At 37.2% G+C, this 24652-nt stretch overlaps 1 protein-coding gene and 1 non-coding gene across 6 annotated transcripts in view; one reads left to right on the top strand and one right to left on the bottom strand.

Moving 5' to 3' along the window:
* Positions 1–24652, bottom strand: part of UVRAG (UV radiation resistance associated) — a 402827-nt gene that overhangs the window by 319629 nt on the left and 58546 nt on the right. For 4 of the 5 annotated variants that reach the window (XM_058305983.1, XM_058305987.2, XM_058305986.2 and 1 more), the window contains 2 exons: positions 23372–23536; positions 16376–16450 (listed from right to left, as the gene is read on the bottom strand). In XM_058305983.1, coding sequence (XP_058161966.1) covers positions 16376–16450; positions 23372–23536 — 240 coding nt within the window. The remainder of the gene's footprint in view (positions 1–16375; positions 16451–23371; positions 23537–24652) is intronic. The other variant, XM_058305984.2, reaches the window with a different exon arrangement.
* On the top strand, positions 3499–3601 carry LOC111761959 (U6 spliceosomal RNA). Its single transcript, XR_002795182.2, has one exon. It is a non-coding gene; the product is annotated as a U6 spliceosomal RNA (small nuclear RNA).

Below are 24652 nucleotides of genomic sequence, written 5' to 3'. Positions count from 1 at the left end.
ATAAATGGATAGATGATTAATAAAGACAGGAAAAATCAGAAGGGAATATAAACCTGAAGAGAAAAAGGAAGAGTTCCATTTGGATACAATGTAATAATATGGAAATGACAGGTGCCTAAACAGAAATGGTCAGAAACCACTTAGACATAGAGAACTAAAATTCTGAGGAATAAGCTACACTACTGATGATGACCAAGGAGTGTATCCCAATAGAACTTTTAACGACCTAGAGCTACAAAAGGCTTAGTCATTCACTCAATGAATATTTATTACATTATTATTAATGCCAGGCACAGTGCTAGGCACTGGGATAAATCAATGAAGACAACAAACACTGTCCCCTGCACTTACCGTTTAAAGTCTAGTAGGAAAGAGGGATGAGTAAACAAGCAATCAGAGTATAACTGGATATGGGAAGTGGATTTGGTTCCATGGATAGAGCATCCACCTACCACATGGGAGGTCCAGGGTTCAAACCCAGGGCCTCTTGACCCGTATGGTGAAGCTGGCCCGCGCGCAGTGCTGATGAACGCAAGGAGTGCTGTGCCACGCAGGGGTGTCCCCCGCATAGGGGAGCCCCATGCACAAAGAGTGTGCCCCATAAGGAGAGCCACCCAGCACGAAAAAAGTTCAGCCTGTCAAGGAATGGCACCGCACACATGGAAAGCTGATGCAGCAAGATGACGCAACAAAAAGAGACAAAGATTCCCGGTGCTGCTGATAAGAATACAAGCGGACACAGAAGAACACCCAGCGAATGGACACAGAGAACAGACAACTGGGGCGGGGGGGGGGGGGCAGGGAAGGGGAGAGAAAGAAATAAAAAATAAATCTTTTAAAAAAAAGAACATAACAGGATAAAGGTCAGGGACTAGGGAAATGAAATGCAAGGTGCTATAAGGGCATATAAGAGGGATTTCCAACTGGACTGAAGGGGGATGTCACAGACACTTTCCATGGAAATGGGATCTGAGCTAAAACTGAAATCAACAAATTTCAGAATAGTTTTATAAAAGTCTTAAGGGTAGGATGCTTAGAAATGAGATACCAGATCACAGGAAAACCTCCTAAGCCATTAATTACTCTTAGGGCAAAAGAGAGCTACTGAAATTATTTGAATAAAGGAGGGCTTGATCACTACTTCAGAAAGGCAAGTCTAGCTACAATGTCAAGAACCAGGACTGAAGTGGATGTTTACAGCCACCATCGGCAGTGATTCAATGAGAGAAGGACAGGGCCAGGATGACACCTCTTTTCTGACTTGAGAAAGGTGGACAGTGGTACTATTCACTGAACTAAGGAATATAACGGGAGCAAGGTTCTAGAGACGGGGAAGGGAGTTGAGCAAAGTTTGGAATTTGTAAAGCCTGCGTGTCTCTGAAATATCCAAGCAATTTGACACAAGTCTAGATATATGGAACTACAGACTGGAGATGTAGAATTGAGAGCGATCTACATCACCCAGGTACAATGTGTTAATGAGAAGAAAAGAGGGTTCAAGTGAAAGCTTACACACAGTAGTATAAAGGCTCCACTGAAGATTTTTTTCCATGTAGGATCCAACTGTTTTAAAACCATTAAGAAAGCTTTGTAAATAGCCCTTCGACTTACTTGGGTAGAATAAGAATTCATGGTGTATGAGGGGGAAAAAAAGACTCATTCTACCACTTGAGCACATTTTTACATGCAATATTTACTTGTACCACTCCTCCTAAAACAGGTACCTGATGAATCAAGAGACAGCCTGAGCTCCTATATGCATATGGTCATTTGTACATTAATATACTTTCAATCGTCAGCCAGGTTTAAATTAAGAAAAATTTTGGAAGTATCTCTGTTAAGCATCTTCAAGCCTTGGATACTCTGTGCGTCTGAGTTTTGATGAAGACCAGATGCTGAGCTGTTAAGGAGGGAAGGTGAGACCTCCTCTTAGACCAAAACCTAAGCTGAATATGTGCATTTCTTCTGATCTGGCCCAAGGTTTGAAATAACAGTGGATGTTTTCACTTTCCTTCAAAACAGAAGCAATGAGAAATGAAAGTGTTCTTAAGCAAAGGCAGCTAGATATGAAACTGAAAGTCTATTTTTTTGTTAAAGTCAACAGAGATGATAAGATTATTGCTCATGCTTCAATGTTTTAAACTAAACTCAGAAAACAATTACAGTTAATCATAATCGCGCACTCCAAGTATGAAGCTGACTAATGCATCCTCAATGCTATTCCATGATGTGAGGACTCAAAGGGACCCTTCTAAAGTAGTTACCTCTTAAGTGAAAAGTATATTTTAGAAGAGAGTAGAGATAGGAGCAACATGATCCTAGCAGACTTCAACCATTTTCTTGTGGAAAAATGTTTACTAAGTTTATTTTAAATCATGGGACTAAAAAAGTAAGACACAAACTCAGCCCTAACAGGGTTTATGCCCTATGTGATTGGAAGAAAAGATATATACACAAATTATACACATACACACATTATATAACTGATGGAAGATACAAGAGTGGAAGTTATGAGAGAAGGAAGAGTAGACAATACTGATATCATGTTAACTAGAATTACTGAAGAGAGGGGGGAAAAGGAGATACAGCTTTGTAGAAAAACAGCTTAAACTGAAATTGACTTAGAAAAAATTGGTCAAGAATGACTTCATTACAAACCTAAAAGAGAATATAAAAACAAGTTTTCAAAATTTTAAACAAAATAAAATTTCAAACTCTTTAAAAGCTATGATGAGAATCAGTCTAGAGCTCTGTTTCTGTTTACTTTTCAAGAATCTGAAACATCTACATGAAAAACCACACTTGACTTTGGATTTTCTAGTATTAAAATTCTGAAAAGCTAAAAAATTGTGCTAAGAAGACAAGATGCTCCAGATTCATAACAGGAAAAGGGGTATTTTCCCAGACTATTGTCTGGCTTCAATGAAAAGAGAGAATGGAGACCACACTGCAGCAGCAGGATTTATAAATATGAATTACAGGATAAAATGATTTTCAAACATCTGTCAGAAGTTAATTTGATCCAAGAGAAAGAAGGAGAAAAAAGACTGCAGGAAACTAACACAGAATGACTAATATGTGGAAGTCCCATGGGCTTCAGTGGGTTCACGGCCTTACAGGCAGTGAATGCCCACCCTACACTAATAAATACCCCAAGTCTGTAGAACAAAGCACTGAACCTTTCAAAGTGCTTTGACATCTATTCTCTTATTTGATTCTCACAATGTACATCTACTGAATATAGAGAATAACTGAATAAATGTAAAGATAGAGACTTGGTATTCTAAACATGTTCTATGAAGTCAGAAGAAATGCAGAGATGCCATATAGCACAATGGTTAAGAGAACAAGTTTTCAAATAAGCCAGATCTGGGTTAGACTCATGGGTCTGCCACTTACTAGCTATGTGTTCTTGGGTCAGTAGTTTGTTTTCTTCTAGGGTACTCTGACTATAAAAGAGGATTATCATGATTTTAAAAACACATAAAATAACATACAGTGCTTGCTTTGGCAGAACATATACTAAAATTGGAACGATACAGAGATTAGCATGGCCCCATGCAAGGATGACATGCAAATTCGTGAAGCATTCCATATTTTTTGTAGACTCAATTTTTTTCTTAAAATAAAGACATTTTCACATACACACAAAAAAATAAAATAGGTACTCACTAATTGAAAACTAACAATGGTAGTTTTCAAAAGCTTCATACCCACCTGGTGTAATACTGTTAATAGGGTATCACATCCGCTCAAATAGTTCAGAAACAAAGTTTTACTGGGAATTTAAGTTGGATGTTTAAAATAAAGCAGGCAGCTATTACAAACAGTTTTTGATGATTTGTCTAATCTTTGTTTTTTGCATTTTATATGAAGGGGATCAGGAGAGGAAAACCTAAATAAAATATGTACACAGATGAGCTAGCTTTATGATTTATCATCCTTTCTTCGACAATGTACTAAGAGACCTAGATAGAAATTATACCATATTCCTTTCTCTGGTGTAAAAACATAGGCTACTTGGGACACTCAATCCCAATTTCTGAGTGTTCTGCTAGTATACTGTGTGGAACATGCTTTGGAAACAAGTTAGTATACATTAATATGACTAGCAACAGGAAATAGCCATCTTTTTTATTTCTCAATTCTATAAAGTTAATTAAATGGAAACTAAATGATGAAAGAACCCTCAAAAAGAAATTAAATGACAGAAATCAGCTAGCCACCATCATTAAATAGATGACATGGTAGATATAATAGAGAAACTACATATCTAGAAAAAGAGAGACCTGTGTTCTGATCCTAGTTCTGCCACTAACTCACCTCGATATCTTGGCTGTTAACTTATTTCCCAAGTACTTACTGTATATCTATTAAATGCCTGGTACTGAGCCTGGTATCAGAGATAAAATATTAAGATACAATTTCTACACTTTAGGAAAGGAGACAGGTCATAAAAAATAATAAATTGACACAACTGCTGACAGAGGTATGTAGAAAGGGCTTCAGAAGCAAAGAGTAAGGGGCAATTCATGGTACAGAAATGGCTAAGTCACACAGTTAAAGTAAGTTGTTTTACCACTCTGTGACGCAATTTCCCTATAAAGCAAATAATGCTAATTATCATTGCCCTACAGGGCTGTTGTAAGGATAGAGTCAAGTCAGTAATAGGCAATACCTTAAAGACTTAACTAAGTATGTATTGATACTGCTATTATTATTTTAATAGCTATGTCTAAATTGTCTATAGCACAGAATTAACTTGTCAGATTCCACAGGACATAATGCATTCTAGGCCTCCATTTCTTCATCAACGAAATGAGGGTACTGGGCTAGATAACTCTAATATTTCCTCTAATGCTAACCACCTAATTCAGATTTTCTTTAAAGAAGAGGAAACTAAAAGTAAGGGAATTTAAGTGCTTTGCTCAAGGAACACAATTAGTACCAGAAAAAAATCCAGGATTAGAATTCAGGTTTTCTATTTTCCAAAAGTATCATGTCTTGAGGAATATAAAAGAAGCATTTTCATTTGTACAGGTTCTCAAAATAGACCCTGCAACTTACTGTTGTGTTGTTCTTAAATCTTCAATCTCAGCTTGACTATGCACTTAAGATGCTTAAGTTCTATGACTATTTTTGTGAAATTAATCACCAAAATGCTATTTAAATTCTCACAATTTCATATCTAATCCTTCTTACTTGGATTCTACTCCTGTGCCATTTTCCCCCATTAGCATGAACAAACATTGCCATCTACTGGACTCTAAAGATATTGCCGCTATAGTTTTTATTTAGAGAAAAGAACTCTTACTGGTCTAATGCTTTTTGGACTGAGTACATCAAGAGTACAACTAGTTAGAGCTGTTATGCCAGTTTAGTAGAATTACATAAAAGTAATACTCCAAAAGTTGAGGCTGGGGATACGGTAGGATGGAAGAAAGAAACAAGATTCCCTCAAGATTTGTATTCTCAATTATGGTTATCATAGTCCAAAACACAGCAAGCATTCAGTAATAAATTTTTATTGAGTGCCTACTACATACCAAGCACTGGACAAGGGATACAATGGTGATAAAATGGTAAGCAGTAGAGATATAATCTCTCTCTTTACTAGGGTTTAGTTTAGGGTCTAGTGAATAGCAGTTTCCATTTATTACTGAACTTTACTCATATGCCAGGCTTGGAATATACATTTAAAATATTTAATCCCTGAAAAGACTGCTATTAGGTAGGAACTATCACCATTTGCAGATGAAGAAACAAACTCAAAGATTAATCAAATTGTACAAGATCTCATAAGTAAAAAGGAGTCATGGCCTAGAATTAAACCCACAACAATCTGATTCCAAAACCTGTATTTTTAACCACCAGGAATATGCATTTGCCCTAAAAAAATAATGAGTGGTTGCCAAAAGGAAATCCAACCAAAGATAATCTTTTAAAAATATCTATATTAAATGCAAAATCCTGAATGGGGATCTGAAAAGCTTCCAGCTTATTGGATAAACAGCTGACCCAACAGCCTTTCATACACCACACTCCCCTAAATACCATCTTAGCAGTTAAACCCACCTAAAAAACATTTCTCCAGGCTACCTATCCTTACTCACAAACCTCCTCTACCTCAACTTCATACTACAAAAATGTTCCTCTCTGGCTCTCCATAGTCCACAAACATGAAAACTTCTTGAGGTTCTCTTTAAATTATTTAAGGTTCTGCTATAATCCAGTTGTATTAGGTGAAAGATCCAAACAAAAGACAACGAAAATAATTTTTCAGAACTAACCCCATTTGTAAGCTGGAGATGACCAGGAATATATGCTGTTTTATCTCCTTACTAAAAGAATAGACTCTTTAATCCCGGAAAAATAGAGGACAGACTAAAATGGCCTGGAAGAAAATCTTCTAGGGTTTAGGACACCAGGTGAAGGCTGGACACTGCCTAGAAGAGAGAGGGACAAAGGAAGAGAATCCCAATGACAAAACTCACACACACTCCAACTAGGCACAGGGCTGTGAGGGCTGGTAAAGAGTACCATTTGCTGGCAGACCAAGCAAGGACATGTGAAAAAATTAAAAATAAATAGGTAAGTGCAGATTTTTCCAGGCTTTATAGCGCTCCCCAAAGCCCTGGGAAGTAGGTCTGCAACCCATTACTGGCTCCAGAGCCCAATTTTGAGAAACTAACATGGACAATCCTAATAATCAAGGTCAAACCAAGAATCAAAGAGCAGCAGTAACACACAGTCTCCCACCACTAAGTACCTATGAAACAGAGAGAAATTGAGCATCTGAGTAAACTACCATCCTAATCAGATAACTAGACATCAGCAAAAAATTATAAGCTAAATTAAGAAAATGGAACACATGGCCCAAGAAAAGGGATATAACAAAGCACCAGAAGAAATGCAGATTTGAAACAACCAATTAACAAGAGGCACACAAATTTCCAAAATCAAATTAATGAGTTGAAGACAATTTGGCTAAAGAGATAAATGACACCAAGAAGACACTGAGTGAACACGAAGAAGAATATGAAATATTGAATGGAAAAGAAAAGAACACATGGGAACAAAAGACACAAAAGGTGAAATCAAATGATATTGCAGGGACAGGTGCTGGACATTATATATACTGCCATAACCCACTGAATGGACTGGGGGAGAGTGTAAACTACAATGTAAACTATTATCCATGCGGTGCAGCAGTGCTCCAAAATGTATTCACCAAATGCAACGAATGTGCCATAATGATGAAAAAGGTTGTGGATGTGGGAGGGGTGGGGTGGGGTGGGTGTAGGGTATACGGGAACCTCTTATATTTTTTAATGTAACATTTTTTGTGATCTATGTGTCTTCAAAAAAATACAATTAAAAATAATTTTTAAAAAAACATACATTAGAGGCATACAACAGTAGACATGAAATGACAGAAGAAATTAAGTGATACCAAAGATAAAATAGCTGGAATTGAAAAGAAAAAGAACAGAGAGAAAAAAGAATGGAAAACATTGAGCAGGGGTGCAGGGAGTTGAATGACGATAAAAAACACAACAAATGTGTGTAATGGGAGTTCTGGAAGAAGAAAAGAAAGGAAAAGGGGTAGAAAGAGTATCTGAGGGAACAGTAGCTGAAAATCTCCCAATTCTCATATAAGAAATGAACTTAAATGTCCAAGAAACACACCATATCTCAATCAGACTAAATCTGAACAGACCTACTCTAAGATACATTCTACTCAGAATATCAGAAGTCAAAGATAAAGAGAACATTCTAAGAGCACCAACGGAGAAGCAAACCATCACATAAAAGGGACACACAGTAAGACTTAATGTGGATTTCTCATCAAAAACCATGGAGGCGAGAAGACATTGGTATCATAAGATTAGGATACAGAAAGAGAAAAACTGCCACCCAAAATTCTTTATCCAGCAAAACTGTCCTTCAAATATGGAGAGGGAAGTGGATTTGGCCCAACAGATAGGGCATCCACCTACCACATGGGAGGTCGAAGGTTCAACCCCAGGGCCTCCTGACCCGTGTGATGAGCTGGCCCATGTGCAGTGCTGATGTGCGCAAGGAGTGCTGTGCCATGCAGGGGTGTCCCCAGCATAGGGGAGCCCCATGCACAAGGAGTGCGCCCCATAAGGAGAGCCGCCCAGCACGAAGAAAGTGCAGCCTGCCCAGGAATGGTGCCGCACACAGAGAGCTGAGGCAGCAAGATGACACAAAAGGAGACACAGATTTCGGGTGCCACTGACAAGAATACAAGCAGACACAGAAGAACACATGGCGAATGGACACAGAAAGCAGACAATTGGGAGGAGGGGCATGGAAGGGAAGAGAAAAAAATTAAAAATAAATCTTAAAAAAAATATATGAAGGAGACTATAAAATATTCACACACAAAGAGAAACGAAGAGAGTTTATGAAAAAGAATCCCCCATTGCAAGATATATTAAAGGAAACATTAGAGCCTGAAAGAAAAAGGCAAGAGAGAGGCTTGGAGTATAAAAAGAATAGCAGAGAGGATAAACTAAAGAGTAAAATGACAGACAAAAATAGGATATGACATATGAAAGCCAAAGAATAAAATGGTGGAAGCAAATAATGCATTTACAGTAGTATCACTGAACGTAAATGTATTAAAAACTCCCCATTCAAAAGATTCAGGCTGACAGAATGGATATAAAAACATCCATATGATGCATATAATGGACTCACCTTAGACCCACGGATACAAACTGGCTGAAAGTGAAAGGCTAGAAAAAGATATTTCATGCAAAGAGTAACCAAAAAAAAGAGCAGGGAAACTATACTAATATCAGACAAAACAGACTTTAAATGCAAAAAAGTTATGAGATACAGAAGGCCATTATATATTAATAAAAAGGACAATCCACCAGGAGGATATAAAAGTCATAAACACCTATGCACCCAACCAAGGTACCCCAAAACATAAGAGACAAACTCTGGCAAAACGGAAGGGAGAAATAGACATTTCTACAATAATCGTTGGAGAAGTCAACACACCACACACATCACTAGTTAGAACAACCTAACAGAAGATCAAAAAAGAAACAGAGAACTTGACCAGTATGATAGACCAATTAGACCTAACAGACATACACAGACCACTGCATCCAAACTTAGTGGGTTATACCTTCTTCTCAAGTTCCCCCCGGATCCTCCTCCAGGATAGACCACATGTTAGGGCACGATGCAGCTCTTGATAAATTAAAAAGATTGAAATTATACATAGCACCTTCTCAGATCATAATGGAATGAAACTGAAAATCAATAACAGACAAGAAAGAGATAAATTCACAAATGTGTGGAGGCTAAACAACATACTTCTAAATAATCAGTGGTTCAAAGAAGAAATTTCAAGTGAAATCAGTAAATATATTGAGACAAATGAAAACAAGAATATACCTTATCAAAACTTATGGGATACAGCAAAGGCAGACTTGAGAGGGAAATTCATAGTCCTAACTGCAAATTTTAAAAAAGAAAGAGCAAAACTCAAAGATTTAACTGAACAACTGGAGAAACTAGGAAAAGAACAGCAAACCAATCCCAAAGTAAGCAGGATAGAAATAAAGATTAGGGCAGAAATAAATGAAATTGAGAACAAAAAAACAATGGAGAAAATCAACAAAACCAAAAGCTGGTTCTTTGAAAAGATCAATGAAATTGACAAACCCCTAGCTAGACTAACAGAAAAAAGAGAGAAGATGCAAATAAATACAATCAGAAATTAAAGTGAGAAGTTAAAATTGATCCCACAGAAATAAAAAGGATCATAAGAGGATATTATGAGAAACTGTATGCCAACAAACCAGACGACCTAGATGAAATGGACAAACTCCTAGAAAGACACAAGCAACCTACACTGACACTATAAGAAATACAAGAATTTAAAAAAGATTGAATCCATCATCAAAAATCTCTCAACAAAGAAAAGTTTAAGACCAGATTGTTTCACAGGTGAATTCTACCATGCATTTTGAAAAGAATTAACACCAATCCTGTTTAAACTCTTCCAAAAAAATGAAGAGGAGGGAAAATTACCCGACACATTTTATGAAGCCAACATCACCTAATACCAAAGCCAGATAAAAACACTATATGAAAAGAAAATTACAGACCAATCTCTCTAATGAACATAGATGCAAAAATTCCCAACAAAATGCTTGCAAATCGAATCCAACAGCACATCATGAGCACATCATGACCATGTGGGATTTATTCTTGTTATCTAAGCCTGGTTCAACATAAGAAAATCAATTTCAACATAATATACCACATTAACAAACTGAAGGGAAAAAAAAACCACATGATCATCTTAATTGACAAAATTCAGCATCCTTTCTTGATAAAAACACTTCAAAAGATAGGAATAGAAGGAAATCCCTCAATATGATAAAAGGCATATATGAAAACCCCACAGCCAACATTGTACTCCATGGGGAAAGTTGAAAGCTTTCCCTCTGTAGCAGTTTGATATGGTCCATGAATTCCAAAAACAGATATCAGATTATATTTGTAAACTGGTCTATATCTGAGCATGATTAAATTATGATTAGGGCTTTGATTGGGCCACGTCAGTAGGGTGTTGAGTCCCTGCCCCTTGGTGGGTGGGGACTCACAGATAAAAGACATGGCAAAAGGGAAACGGACTTGGCCCAGCGGTTAGGGCGTCCACCTACCACATGGGAGGTCCGTGGTTTAAACCCCAGGCCTCCTTGACCCGTGTGGAGCTGGCCCATGCGCAGTGCTGATGCGCGCAAGGAGTGCCGTGCCACGCAGGGGTGCCCCCACGCAGGGGTGCCCCCACGTAGGGGAGCCCCATGTGCAAGGAGTGTGCCCGTAAGGAGAGCTGCCCAGCGCGAAAGAAAGTGCAACCTGCCCAGGAATGGTGCCACACACACTTTCTGTGCCGCTGACGACAACAGAAGTGGACAAAGAAACAAGACGCAGCAAACAGACACAGAGAACAGACAACCGGGGGAGGGGGGAATTAAATAAATAAAAATCTTTAAAAAAAAAAAAAAGACATGGCAAAGGACAGAGCTGGAGTTTTTGATGCTGGAGTTTTGAGCTGAAGACTGGGAAGTAAACACACAAAAGAACACAGAAGAATAGAAGATGGCTCCTTCAACTCAGCAGAAGCCCTGGGGAAAGAGACAGAGCTGGTCACCTGATGGTCTACAGCTGGCCTTCTGGAGCGAGGCAAAGGCTGGAGAACCTCATAGTCTACAGATGACCTTGTGAAGAAAACAGAGGAGCTGAGCCCAGAGAGAAATGAACACCGGGAAGATAGGAACCCAGGAAGCCTGAACCCTGGCAGATGTCAGCAGCCATCTTGCTCCAACAAAAGGCAAAAGTCTTGGGTGAGGGAAGTAACTTATGCTTATAGCCTGGTAACATTAAGCTTCTACCCCAAATAAATACCCTTTATAAAAACCAACCTATTTCTGGAATTTTGCATTAACACCCCTTTGGCTAATACACCCTTAAAGATCAGGAACAAGACAGGGATGCCCACTGTCACCACTGTACTGGAGTTCTAGCTAGAGCAATTAGACAAGAAAAAAAATATTAAAGGCATCCAAATAGGAAAAGAAGAAGTAAAATTCTATTTGGGGATGACATGCTCCTATATTTAGAAAATTCTGAATTATCCATGACAAATCTAGCTAAGTTAATAAATGAGTTCAACAAAGTGGCAGGATACAAGAGCAACATACAAAAATCAGTAATGTTTCTGTACATTAGTACTGAACAAATTGAGGAGGCCATTAGGGGGGAAATTCCATTTACATTAGCAACAAAAAGACTCAACTACCTAGGAATCAATTTAACCAAGGAAGTACAGGACCTATATGCAAAAAGCTACAAAACAATGCTAAAAGACATCAATGAAAACCTAAACAAATGGAAAGGCATTCTGTGTTCATGGATTGAAAGACTAAATATTATGACAATGTCAATGCTGCCCCAACTGATTTATAGATTCAATGCAATACCAATCAAAATTCCAACAGCCTACTTCACAGAAATAGAAAAGGCAATTACCAAATTCATTTGGAAGTGAAAGTGCCCCCAAATAAAGCCAAAATAATTCTAAAAAAGAAGAGTGATATGGGAGGTATTTCACTGCCTGACCTTGAAACATATCACAAAGTTACAGTGGTCAAAACAGCATGGTACTGGCATAAAGACAGACACATCTATCAGTGGAATAGAACTGAAAGTTCAGAAATAAACCTCACCTCTATGGCCAAATGGTTTTTGACAAACCTACCAAGTCCATGTTAACAGAACAAAACAGTCTCTTCAACAAGTGGTCCTGGGAGAACCGGATATCTATAACCAAAAGAATGAAAGAGGACCCTTCTCTCATTACCTATACAAGAAATCAATTCAAAATGGATCACAGGACCATAAAACTACTAGAAAATAATGTACAGACACATCTTCAAGACCTTGTAGTAGGTGGTGGTTTCTTGGACCTTACACCCAAAGCACGTAAAACAAAAGAAAAAACAGGTAAATGGGACCTCCTCAAAATTAAACACTTTTACACCTCACAGGACTTTTTCAAAAGGGTGAAAAGACAGCTGCCTCAATGGGAGAAAATATTTGGAAATCACAGGTCTGATAAGGGTTTAATCCATGATATATAAAGAGATCCTACAATTCAACAATAAAAAGACAAAAGATCCAATTAAAAAATGGGCAAAAGACTTGAATAGACATTTGTCTAAAGAAGAAATACAAATGGCTAAAAAACACATGAAAAAAATGTTCAGCATCACTAATGATTGGGAAAATACAAATCAAAACTACAATGAGATATCATTTCACACCTATCAGAATGGCCACTATTAAAAGGACAGAGAACTACAAGTGTTGGGGAGCATGTGGAGAGATAGGAACACTTACTCACTGTTGGTGGGAATACAGAATACTACAGCCACCATGGAGGACTGTTTGGAAGTTGCTCAAGAAGTTGCATGTGATTTGCGTGTGATTCTGCAATACCAATACTGGATATATACCCAGAAGAACTGAGAGCAGTGACACAAATAGACATCTGCACATATATGTTCAAAGCAGCATTATTCATGATTGCCAGAAGTTGGAAACAACCCAGGTGTCCATCAACCGATGAATGAAAAACAAACCGTGGTCTATTCACATGATGGAATATTATGCAGCAATGGAAAAAATGAAGTCATAAAGCATATGACAACATGGATGAACCTGGAGGACATTATGCTGAGTGAAGCAAGCCAGACACAAAAGGACAAAAACTCTGTGACTGCATTACTATGAACTAAATATACTGTGTAACGTATTGTATGATTCCACTTAAATAAAATGTAAATATAAATCAATTTATAAATATGAAAAAAAAAAAAGAATGAAGGGAGTGGATATGGCTCAAACATCCCACATGGGAGGTCCCAGGTTTGATTCCTGGTGCCTCCTGAAAAAACAAAAAACAAACAACAAGCAAAACAAATGAAAAAAGCAACTCAAGAATGCCAATGTGGCCCAAGGGTTGAGTGCCGGCTTCCCACATATGAAGTCCCGGGTTCAATCCCTGGACCTTGGACCGCAAAAAAAAAGGAATGAAGCTATGATACATGCGACAACCTGGATGAACTCTGAAGCCATCATGTTGAGTGAAATAGGTCAGACACAAAAGGACAAATATTGTGTGATCTCACTGATATGAAATAATTAGAATAAGCAAACTCACAAAGTCAGAATCTAAATATAGGTTACCAGCGGGTGGGATGGGGTTAAGGAATAGGAAGGTAGTGCTTAAAATATACAAAATTTCTATTTGGAATGATGGAAACATTCTGGTAACAGATGCTGGTGATAGCACAACAGCAGTAATGTGATTAACAGCACTGAATTATATACTTGAATATGCTTAAAGGGTGAAATTTTAGATTGTATATATGCTACTAAAATAAAATTTTTTTTAGAACTCCATATGATGGTACAACAGAAACAGTGAATCCTAAAGTAAACCATGGACTATAGATAATAGTACAATTATAAAATGTGCTTTTGTCAGTTTTAACAAATGTACCGAATCAATGCAAGGTGTTAAAAATATGACGGAATATGGGAACCCTGTGTTATATGCGTGATTCTTCTGTAAACCCATGTCTTCTTCCATTGGGGAGCGAGGAGGGAAGGAGGGAAGGAGGGAAGGAGGGAAGGAGAGAAGGATGGAAGTGGGGGCAGGTGGGGAGGAAGCTTATCAAAGCTTGAACTGAGTTTTTAAGAAGTCAGAATGCAAAGCTTTCATTTTGCCAAATCCAATGGGAAATTTTCAGTCTTCATCTTATTTGACCACTCCTTCCCCTTAAAAAACAACAGCAGCAGTGGTAACAATGATAACAAAAAAACTGTCTTTGGTTTCTGGGATTCTATAAGAAATTTCACTCTCTTTTTCTTCTGTATTTCTAATCACTCCTTCTCAATCACTGTTTCCAAAGTATCCTCCTCTATTTGGCCTTTAAGAGGTATTAAAGAAGTCTTCGAGGCTTGGTTACTAAGTCTCCTTTTATACTCAGTGTATACCATGCCCCTAGTCTATCTTATATACATTCATGATTTTTATGACAATATACTTGCCATTGCCACAACATTTAGATCTCTAGCCAAATCCTCTACTTTGAACTCCAGACTCATAGAGCCAACTGCCTACTTAATATTTACTTGGGGATGTCATCAAACTCAGTCTGACCAAATTTTAATTCATGATCTGTCCTCAGCAAACCTGGTCTTCCTCCAGTGTTCCCTAGTTTTCTCAGCATCTGGCACCTTTATCCATCTAGTTACTTCATCCAAACCAGAAACCTAGAAGTCATCTTTAATAGCTCCTTTTTCTTTATACCCAAACTTCAAACCATTACCAGGTTCTAATGATTTTACTCCCTAAAACTTTTTTAAAATCCAAATTTTCTCCATTTCCACCATAATCCTGGTCTAAAGTATCAGTCTCTCTTACCTGATTCTCACTAGTCTCCCCACACATATTCTTGCTGCTTCTAAAATCAGGCCTTCCTTCAGCCACAGTGAAATTATTAAAACACAGATCTGATTCTATCACTGTCATGGTAAAAACCTTCCAACAGCAGTTCACTGCTCTGAGAAAAAATCCTCAACAAGGGTCTGTATGATATGGTCTATGCCTACCATTCCAGCCTCACCTGGTATCATTCCACCCCATCCCTCTGACCTTCTTTCAGTCCCTAAAATTTACCACACCCCCTTCCACTTAATGGCCTTCCAACATGTGGGCCAACTCTGCCTGGAATGGTCTCTCTATTCAGCCCCTACCCCAATCACACTGCTCACTTCTGCTCATCCTGTGAATGTCATCTTAAAAGTCAAGTGCTTACAAAGGACCCTGAGTTCCACATGCTCTCACATCACTTATCACACTTGTGTTTATAACACTGTTAGTTTAATTTACCGGTATTTATCTCTTCATGTGCTCCATGAGAGCACCATTATATCCTTAGCACTTAGAGCACAATGGCTGGCATAAAATAGGTTCTCAAATAATAGTTGTTGAATGAATGGAGTAGCCTAAAAAAACAGCATTTCAGATTACAAAGAGTTATAAAGCAACATGATCACTAAGAGCAAATAATGTATAGACTTTAGAGTTTTATAGATGAAATATTATAATAGAGTAGAAAGAGTACAGGTTTTAGAGGCAGGTATATGTGAAATGTCAGCTCAGCTACATTTTAGATGTGTGTTCTTACAAAGCGCATTCCTCTCAAACTGCTTCCTTATCTAGAAAATGGAAAGGAAAAAACTCACCTCATTTGTTTTTGGCTAGTATTAAATGGCATAAAGAACATGAATCACCTGGCATAGCACTATACATAGTAGTTAAATATGGTTTCTCTGCCTTCTCCTTTCTCTAATTGCCTTCGGATATAGAGACAACCCTGACTTATAACTTTTAACTTGACTGGGTTTCTTGAACTTATTGAAAGTTATGAAAGATATCTGAAACACTTAATAAAACTATTATGCATTTAATCAAAATTTACCATTCTTTCTTAATTCCCAAAGAATTATGTGGAATAAGCAAGAACAGTTACTTCAGATTTTCCTTTAGGAAAACTAATATCTGGATTTTGAAAAGTTGAACATGTCTTGCAAATGAGTTTTCATTTTAAAAAAGTCACCCTAAGCTGCACTAAACAACAAACTTACAATGGTATACAAAACAAGATTCTAATTACACAGAGCTTTTCAGGATATTTACCCTGTACATTATGGCATATCTAAACACACAGCATCACAAGAATCCTCTTACCTTATGTTCAAATGGAGCACCATAGTAGCCATCATTGAGCCCAAAAACTATTTCATTTTGGTTACGGGCATGAATCTAAGAGTGGGAAAAGAAAGGAAAAAAGAAAGAAAGAAAGAAAAAAAAAAAACACCCTTAGTTCTCATTTCAACTGAGTTTTAATATAATCAGAGAATGACAGTTACAACAGGATCTACTTTGATGTTGATAAACAGGCTAGCTTCATCTAAACAACCTGGCAGAAAACAAGCCACTTGGCTAAGATCAGGTGATCAATTAAGAGTTTCCTTCTTTAGTTGAAGGCCTCACACCACCATCAAATGAGATCATAGGCACCATCCTTCACACATATTTTCTACAAACATTTCTTGAGATTATTATGAAAAGGTTATTCCTAAAGTACAGGGAATTCAGAGACATGCTATACATTCCCTGAGCTAAAAGAAAACACAATCCTGTTAGTTTGTATTAATACTTAAAATGTATGAAGCCCTAGGAAAAATATAAAGGACCATTTTTTTTTTATTTTCAGAAAGACAGTTTAAAAATAGTAGTATTCAAGTCCTAAAGTCTGAAATGTCAACTTAATTATGTCTTCATACCCCTCCCTTTCAGATGGAGCTGATTTAAGTCAGTGCCACCCCAAACTAAACTTCACCTCAAAGATGGGGAGAATTAAAACTTAAATATAAGATAAAGAGAGAAAATAACTCAAAACATGAGACTCAAATGTCCAATTGGGAGACATAAAAAAAGATTTAAAGTAGTTACTTGATCAGGAAGATTTTTAAAAATATGTTTCTGGAGTGGAGGTTTAAAGTGGGTGGGGGGAGTGTTCAAGTGGGAGAAAGACAAGAGGGATTACCAGAAGAGAATAGTTGATCTCTTCTTTCCCTAGACAGAAAGAGAAGTGCCAAAGCCTGCAATAGTTAATTCCTGTGAAAGTTTACCTGACTTCTGTACTTCCTACCTCTATTCCGTAGCAAAATTAACCACACACTCGCTGTTTTCTTATATCACTTATTGAACTGAATACAATAATACCAAAAGATGTCTGTAATAATGAATTTATAATGAAAACTAAAAATTAATCAAGTTTCTCATTTTATAAGAGAAAAGAAAAGGCATTATGAAATCAATTTCAAGATTAGGAGAGACCTGAAATTTTATAAGCATAAAATATTTTATACTTATATATTCAAAAGTGAAAAAAAAGATTGCAATTATTTTCATCAAAATGTTAACATTGGTGGTAGCTGGGTAGTGGGATTATGCGTACTTTTTATTCTCTTCTCTGTGTTTTTCAAAATGTTTCGAATTGTCCACAAAAGTCAAATATTGTTTTTAAAATCAGAAGAAAATATGTATCATTAAAGAAAGGGAGATAGGTGGGGGGATAAATAAGGATGAATCTAGCATGAAGGTAATGTTTTTGAAAATGTAACTATTATGAATACGCACATTAGTTTGCTGAAAAGTAAGAGGTAACATGGTTCTAGTGCTTGAAAAGATACTATAAGGAAAATCAAGTGGCGTGGGTTCTAGCTCCAAATTTAACTTTTTCATAAAGAGCTCTTCAAGGGAAGGAATCCTGTCCTCCTTTATCATTATAGTCTGGGTGCCTAGCACTCACAACAAATAGTAATCAATATTAATGGCCCTATGCTTTAAATCCCTCGTCGATAGCAGAAAATACTCTCTGCTCCATATGACATGGGTATCATAAAGATGAAAAGAGATAGCTGGATGTGAAAGTACTTTGGGAAGTTTGACATGAAAAAATATACATATTAAAGAAAAAAAACCTAACAATGTACCAGAAATCAGGCAATCATAAAGGTTAGAAAGATCCCTTTGCTCCTGACTTAGAAAGGAAAAACAGACTTCACAAAACAGGATGCATCATATTCCACACTACTATGCACATTTCTGAGTTTATAAATTATACTAATAAGAAATGTGGATATCTATTGTATTTATTCACCATTATAAATTACTGACAATTATATTGTAAGTCTAATATGAAAAATACAAAATATAGAACTATATTAATATAACCAAAACCAAAACTTCATGTTTTCTCCTCTTGATGAAAAACTGCACACTTTTTAAGACAGTTACAGGCATTCTCATTTTACTTTGCTTCACTTTATTATGCTTTGCAGATATTGTGGTTTTTACAAATTGAAGTCTGTGGTAACCTTACCTTGAACAAGTCTATTGTCCCATTTTTACAACAGCATGGGCTTACTTTGAGTGTCTCTGTGTCAATTTTAATTAATGTATGTACATTGATTTTTAAGACATAATGCTATTGCACATTTAATAGACTACAGTAAAAAACTTTTATATGTCCTGGGAAACCAAAAAGTTTGTGTGACTTGTTTTATTAAAACACTCATTTTATTGCAGTGGTCTGGAACAGAATTCCCAATATCTCTAAGGTATGCCTGTAATTCAAGTCAGTAAAATGAAGTAGAAATATAGCCTAAATACATCAATCACTGTGTGACCTTCAGCAAATCACTTAACCTCTTCTAGCTTCAGTTTTCTCATGTAAATACTGAGGAAAATAACAATACTTATTTCATGCTCCTCAAAAAGTCCTGGGTCAGGAAGCGGCTGTGGCTCAATCAGTTGGGTTCCCATCTACGATATGGGAGGCCCTGGGTTCACATCCGGGGCCTCCTTGTGAAGGCAGGCTCACCCACACGCCGTGGAGAGCCACCCGCCTACAAGTGCCGCAGAGAGCCAGCTCAGCAAGGTGACGCAGCAAAAAAAGGGAGACAAGTGAAAATACAGAAGAGCACGCAGTGAACGGACACAGAGAGCAGGCATCAAGCAAGCCGCAAAGGAGGGGAATAAATAAAAATAAAATACAGGAAAAAGAAGTTCTGGGTCATTGTGTCATGTAAAATGACAGTGTGAAAGTAAAAATAAAATAAAATACAGAAAAAAAAAAAAAAGTCCTGGGTCATTGTGTGCATGTAAAATGATAATGTGAAAGTAAACACATACCCAAACACTAGAGCAGTCTACAACTGCTGTTGTAATTAATACGAAGTTCTAACCACTTAAATTAAGGATAAAAACTCCTGCCATTAGACTTGAATCAGGATGCTAGATGGCCCATGTAAACAATTTGAAAAACTCTCCAAATTCCAACCTGGAGTACAGCTCTTTCCTAACTCCCCTCATAAATCAGGGAGACTAATAGCTGAATGTACCCAGGACTTTGCCATTCTTGTCAACAAAATCCAAGTCAAGTTCAACTCAATTCATGACTTGTGAGGAAAACATCCTGATTCAACTGTTATCCCCAAAGGTTATTCAGGACACTTGAGTTGCATTTATAGCTCTGACTCAAATATGTGACTCTGGACACATTGCATCATCACTCTGGACATGTTGCATCAACCTTACTTTCCTTAATGATAAAATGAAGGAATTAAATTTTACTCTATTGTATCATATTTCTATATCTATGCTCATGTTTTCTCCTCTGGCTAGCTGTAATGTATCATTCAAAAACTCACTAAGGAAGGAGCAGATGTGGCTCAAGCAACCGGTTGAGCGCCTGCTTCCTGCATGGGAGGTCCAGGGTTCAGTTCCCAGTGCCTCCTAGGGAAAAAACAAACAAACAAACAAGCAAACAAATGAAAAAAACAACTTATGGGAGCCAATGTGGCTCAGTGGTTAGGTACCAGCTTCCTATAGATGAAGTTCCAGGTTTTGGTACCTCAAAAAAAAAAATTAACTAAGGACTACTGTGGTGGTTTAGAGCTTTGAATCCTAGAAAAACATGTTCTTCAACTTAACTCATTACTGTGGGCAGGAACTCGTGTAAACAGGACCTTTTGATGAGGATACTTCAGGTAAGGTACCGCCCAAAAGTGAATCAGGATAGGACTTAATCCTATTACTGAAGGCCTTATAGGGAAGGCCACAAAGAGAGAAACAAAGAGGGAGGGGTCGGAAGCTGAAAGTCAAGGAACCCAGAAGGGAAAGGAGACGCCAAAAGAGGCTGACATGTACACTGCTATGGAGAGAAAAGCCAAGGAACAAGGATTGCTGGCAACCAGCCCCATACCACCAGTCTTCTGGGAGAAAGCACTGCCTTGACTGCACTCTGATTTTAGACTTTTCATAACCTCCAAACAGTAAGCCAATAAATCCCCATTATTTAAGCCAACCATTTGCATGGTATTTGTTTTGGCAGGTAGGAAAGTAAAACATCAAATAAACACATGAAAAAATGCTCAATATTGTTTAGTAATTAGAGAAATTAAAATTAAAATCACAAGATACTACTTCACACCCATGAGAATGGCTAAAATTAAAAAGACTGACAATAACAAGTGTCAGCAAAGCTGGAGAGCAAGCGGAACTGTCATATATTGCTGGTGGGAATGCAGAATGGTTCAGTTACTTTGAAAACAGTTTGGCAGTTTCTATAAATTAAAACATGCATTTACTATAAGAACCAGCAATCCCACTCCTTAGGAATTTATCCAAGAGAAATGACAATATAATGTCAACTCGAAGAACTATATTTAAATATGCTTGGCAGCTTTATTTTTTGTAGCCAAAAAATTTTTTTATAAGTCCATCAACTGGTAAATGAATAAACAAATTGTGAAACTGTTACAACCCTACAATAGAATACTACTCAGCATCAAAAAACAACAAACTACTGATACACAAAACAACATGTACAAATCGTAAATGTATTTTATTAAGTGAAAGAAGACATACTCAAGAGGCTACATGCTATATAACTCTATTTATAGAACATTCTAGAAAAAGCAAAATAGGGACAGAAATCAAAGTATAGTTTCCTGGGACAGGGGGTAGGAGAAGGGGATTCACTACAAAGGGGTACAAGGCAACTTTTGGAGTAATGGGTTTAAAACTCACTGAACTTCAACAGGGGAAAGGGGAGCAAAACAAATAAATCTTAAAAAAAAAAAAACTCATTGAACTGTATACTTTAAAAGTGTAAATTTTATTGCAGATAAATTAAATCCCAATAAGACTTACTCCAAAAAAATTTCATTCAGAAGCCAGCACTCCCTGACTCTATCCAGGCTGGTCTAAATACCTCTCCCATGTACTCCCACAGCTCTCTGTGCAGATATTCATCAATCATCAGTTTACCAAGTCTAAGAATCTTGTTTCACTCATTTCTGGATCCTTAACACTAAGAACAATATGTTAATAGAAAACAGATGATCAATCAATGAAACTAACTGATGCTGGTTATTACCCTGATATATCCTAGTCTTACTTTCCTCTATAAATATGTAATTTTATTATTTTATCTGATTTAGAGGGACACTGCTTTTTATATGTGTTTCATAGGTAAGTTTTTTTTTATTTTCTACAAAGATATTACATTCCTAATGGGCTGAAAAATATGTTTTCCATTTCTTTTGTTCTCTGTAATACTGGCGTAACTAACTTTTTAAGGAGACACCTGAATGTTTGCTGATTATCTGAAATCAGGGCAGGTTAGATATAGCAAAGCTGAGTACTTCAAAAAGAGACCATCCCCTGGGATGTGTGAGTTGAAAAGCATAATGAAGATGACCTTCTCTGGCCAAAAACCATCCCTACAGGCCTATAGCCCTGCAATCCCACTGTTACGAAGCACCATCTCCCAAGAAATATAGATACCACTGGAAGAAAAATAAGCAAACACTTAATACCATTCAGAGAGCCAAGTATGGCATGTGAGAAAATAAAAAGGATGTGCCTCAGTGTAAGGTTCTGATTAGCCTGTCTAAAGGCAACAAGTATCTAGTACAAAAAAAAAAGGAAAAAAGTCCTGAACCAAAAAGTCATGTTGTCTAAGTTTTAATTAAGACCAGCCCTAAAATGCAGGAAAAAAAAATATGTAAAAACATAAAAAAATTAAGGAATTTGTAGCAGGCAATAATTTAGTGAAAGGACATGCACTGTTCTGGTCACTATAGGAGATAAAATTTTAGTAAGCAAAATAAGGGCAGAGTTTTGTTTTTTTTAATATGAAAACATACATATGCAGAATTAAAATACTTCTTTAAAAAGAAACATATCAGAAAGAATATATTCAACAACTATTAAGAAAATATCAAGGATATCCCTTGATATCGATGACTAACTAGCATTTTAAGGTTTCATCTAACAGTAGAGCCATAGACATCACAGACTAGAAATGGTATTCATTCCAAAGGGGGATAGGGATTTAGCAAGAACCAAACATATATACCAGTGTGACATAAAACGAAAAGAATGGATTCTTAATCAGCTAGATCTAGATTTAAATCCTAACTCTACCTAGCTGTGTTGTGTGATCTTGGGCAGTTTCTTAAACACTCTGAGGTGCAAATTTCACATTTGGAAAATGACGGTAATAAAATCAACCTTCACAAGGTTGCTATAAACATTAATTGTAATAATCTAGGTCTGGGATGACAAATAGGTTTCACTTCATAGGCAATTCTGATAAATTACTAGTTGCCTCTTGGAACACTGTGTTAGGAAGGATTACAGAGTTACTTTTGAGCTCAGCAAAAGGGTACCGTGATCAATTAGCTACATTAGTCATGAGTACAGCAAAGGTAGGGAATGTATGGCACTATATAAGCCAGGCACTTGTCAGCCCTGAGCTCAAAAAACATTAATTCTTCTTATTCCTGAAATAACCCAACTCTCCCTGTCAAAAGAGAGTTGTTTAATAATGTCTGTCTTATTCTCAACTTAGTTTTCAGATGCTAGGGAGGGAAATCCAATAAGACAGAAAAAGCAGAATTCTCTTAAATTAGCATCTTAGGATGCTTCTTATAAGTTTCTTCAGTTAAAGGTATTTTTTAAAACTTGGTAATGACTCAGATTTTTACAACTAACAATCATGTAGGTTCTCTTTTTATAAGAAATGTAGAGTAAGAAAAATCAAGAAAGGTTAGATAGGTTAATTTGGAGATGACAACTATATGTAAACCTCAGTCTAAAATTTACCTGCTGACCCAAGTATTTCAGCCCATCCAAACAGACTTTCCATTCAATCAACAGCTGATAGTCAACATCCTCCTTTCCACCCCAGATCCTCACCACGAAACAAGACACGGATGTGTCAAGACGGTCTGGCATTATTCCAAAATCAAGACTCCGCCATGTTGGATTCTGTTGATGGAAATGAACAGATTCAATTGAAAATCACTTTGTTTTTAAAAACCAAAAGATCTCATAAGTATATTAAATTGCAAACTTAAAAGAACCAAGAAGGTACACCATTAACAAATGGCTGACAATGATATACTTTTCAATTTCTCTGCTTATTTCAGTCATTGGAAAGAGCATATATTCCAATCTCTCACTGATGTAGCTTCATATAGTAATTCATTCATATTCAACACTTACCTATGACTAAGCATGGGCACATCGATACTGTCTTCAAAAGCATTTGGGGGGAAACAGATTTGGCTCAACTGATAGAGCGTCCTCCTACCACATGGGAGGACCAGGGTTCAAACCCAGGGCCTCCTGACCTGTGTGGTGAGCTGGCCCATGCGCACTGCTGATGCACACAAGGAGTGCCACACAGGGGTGTCCCCTGCATGGGGGAGCCCCCCGCTCAAGAAGCGCACCCCATAAGGAGAGCCACCTCGTACGAGAAAAATGCAGCCTGCCCAGGAGCGGTGCCACACACACAGAGAGCTGACACAGCAAGATGATACAATAAAAAAGACACAGATTCCTGGTGCCGCTGGCAAGAATCCAAGCAGACACAGAAGAACACGCAGTGAATGGACAGAGAGAGCAGACAACCAGGGGGAGGAGGGGAAATAAATAAATCTTTAAAAAAAAAAAAAAGCATTTGGGGGACAACTTTTGAAGTGATTTCACATGACTGAATAGATGACCTGGGTTTCTGTTCTAAACCAATACCACATTAGGACAGTAGAGCTACTGTCTATCTTCTCATTACAAGGTCTTGTCTTTATACTTTTACAAGAAACTACTACAGTTGCCAGAGAGTAAATAATAATTCCTGTGTTTGTAGGCAGAGGCAGTCTACCACACATACAAAGACTTTCTTGACCAAGAATTTTGATGTAAAGTCCCAGATAATTTTTATTTATATTAATCTATATACACCAACCCATTCTCTAGATGGATCAAATAATTCAAGCACAAGCATCATCTAGGAAGCTATACCATGTTCACTAAAAGTACAAAAAGTGGCAAAATATCATGATATTTAGAGCTCTGAAAAGGTAACTGCCTACTAACTATGAA

This window comes from Dasypus novemcinctus, chromosome 10 (genome assembly GCF_030445035.2).
Source record: "Dasypus novemcinctus isolate mDasNov1 chromosome 10, mDasNov1.1.hap2, whole genome shotgun sequence".
Classification (NCBI taxonomy): domain Eukaryota; kingdom Metazoa; phylum Chordata; class Mammalia; order Cingulata; family Dasypodidae; genus Dasypus; species Dasypus novemcinctus.
Note: the sequence above shows the minus strand (reverse complement) of the source record. Positions and strands in the feature narration are given on the sequence as shown.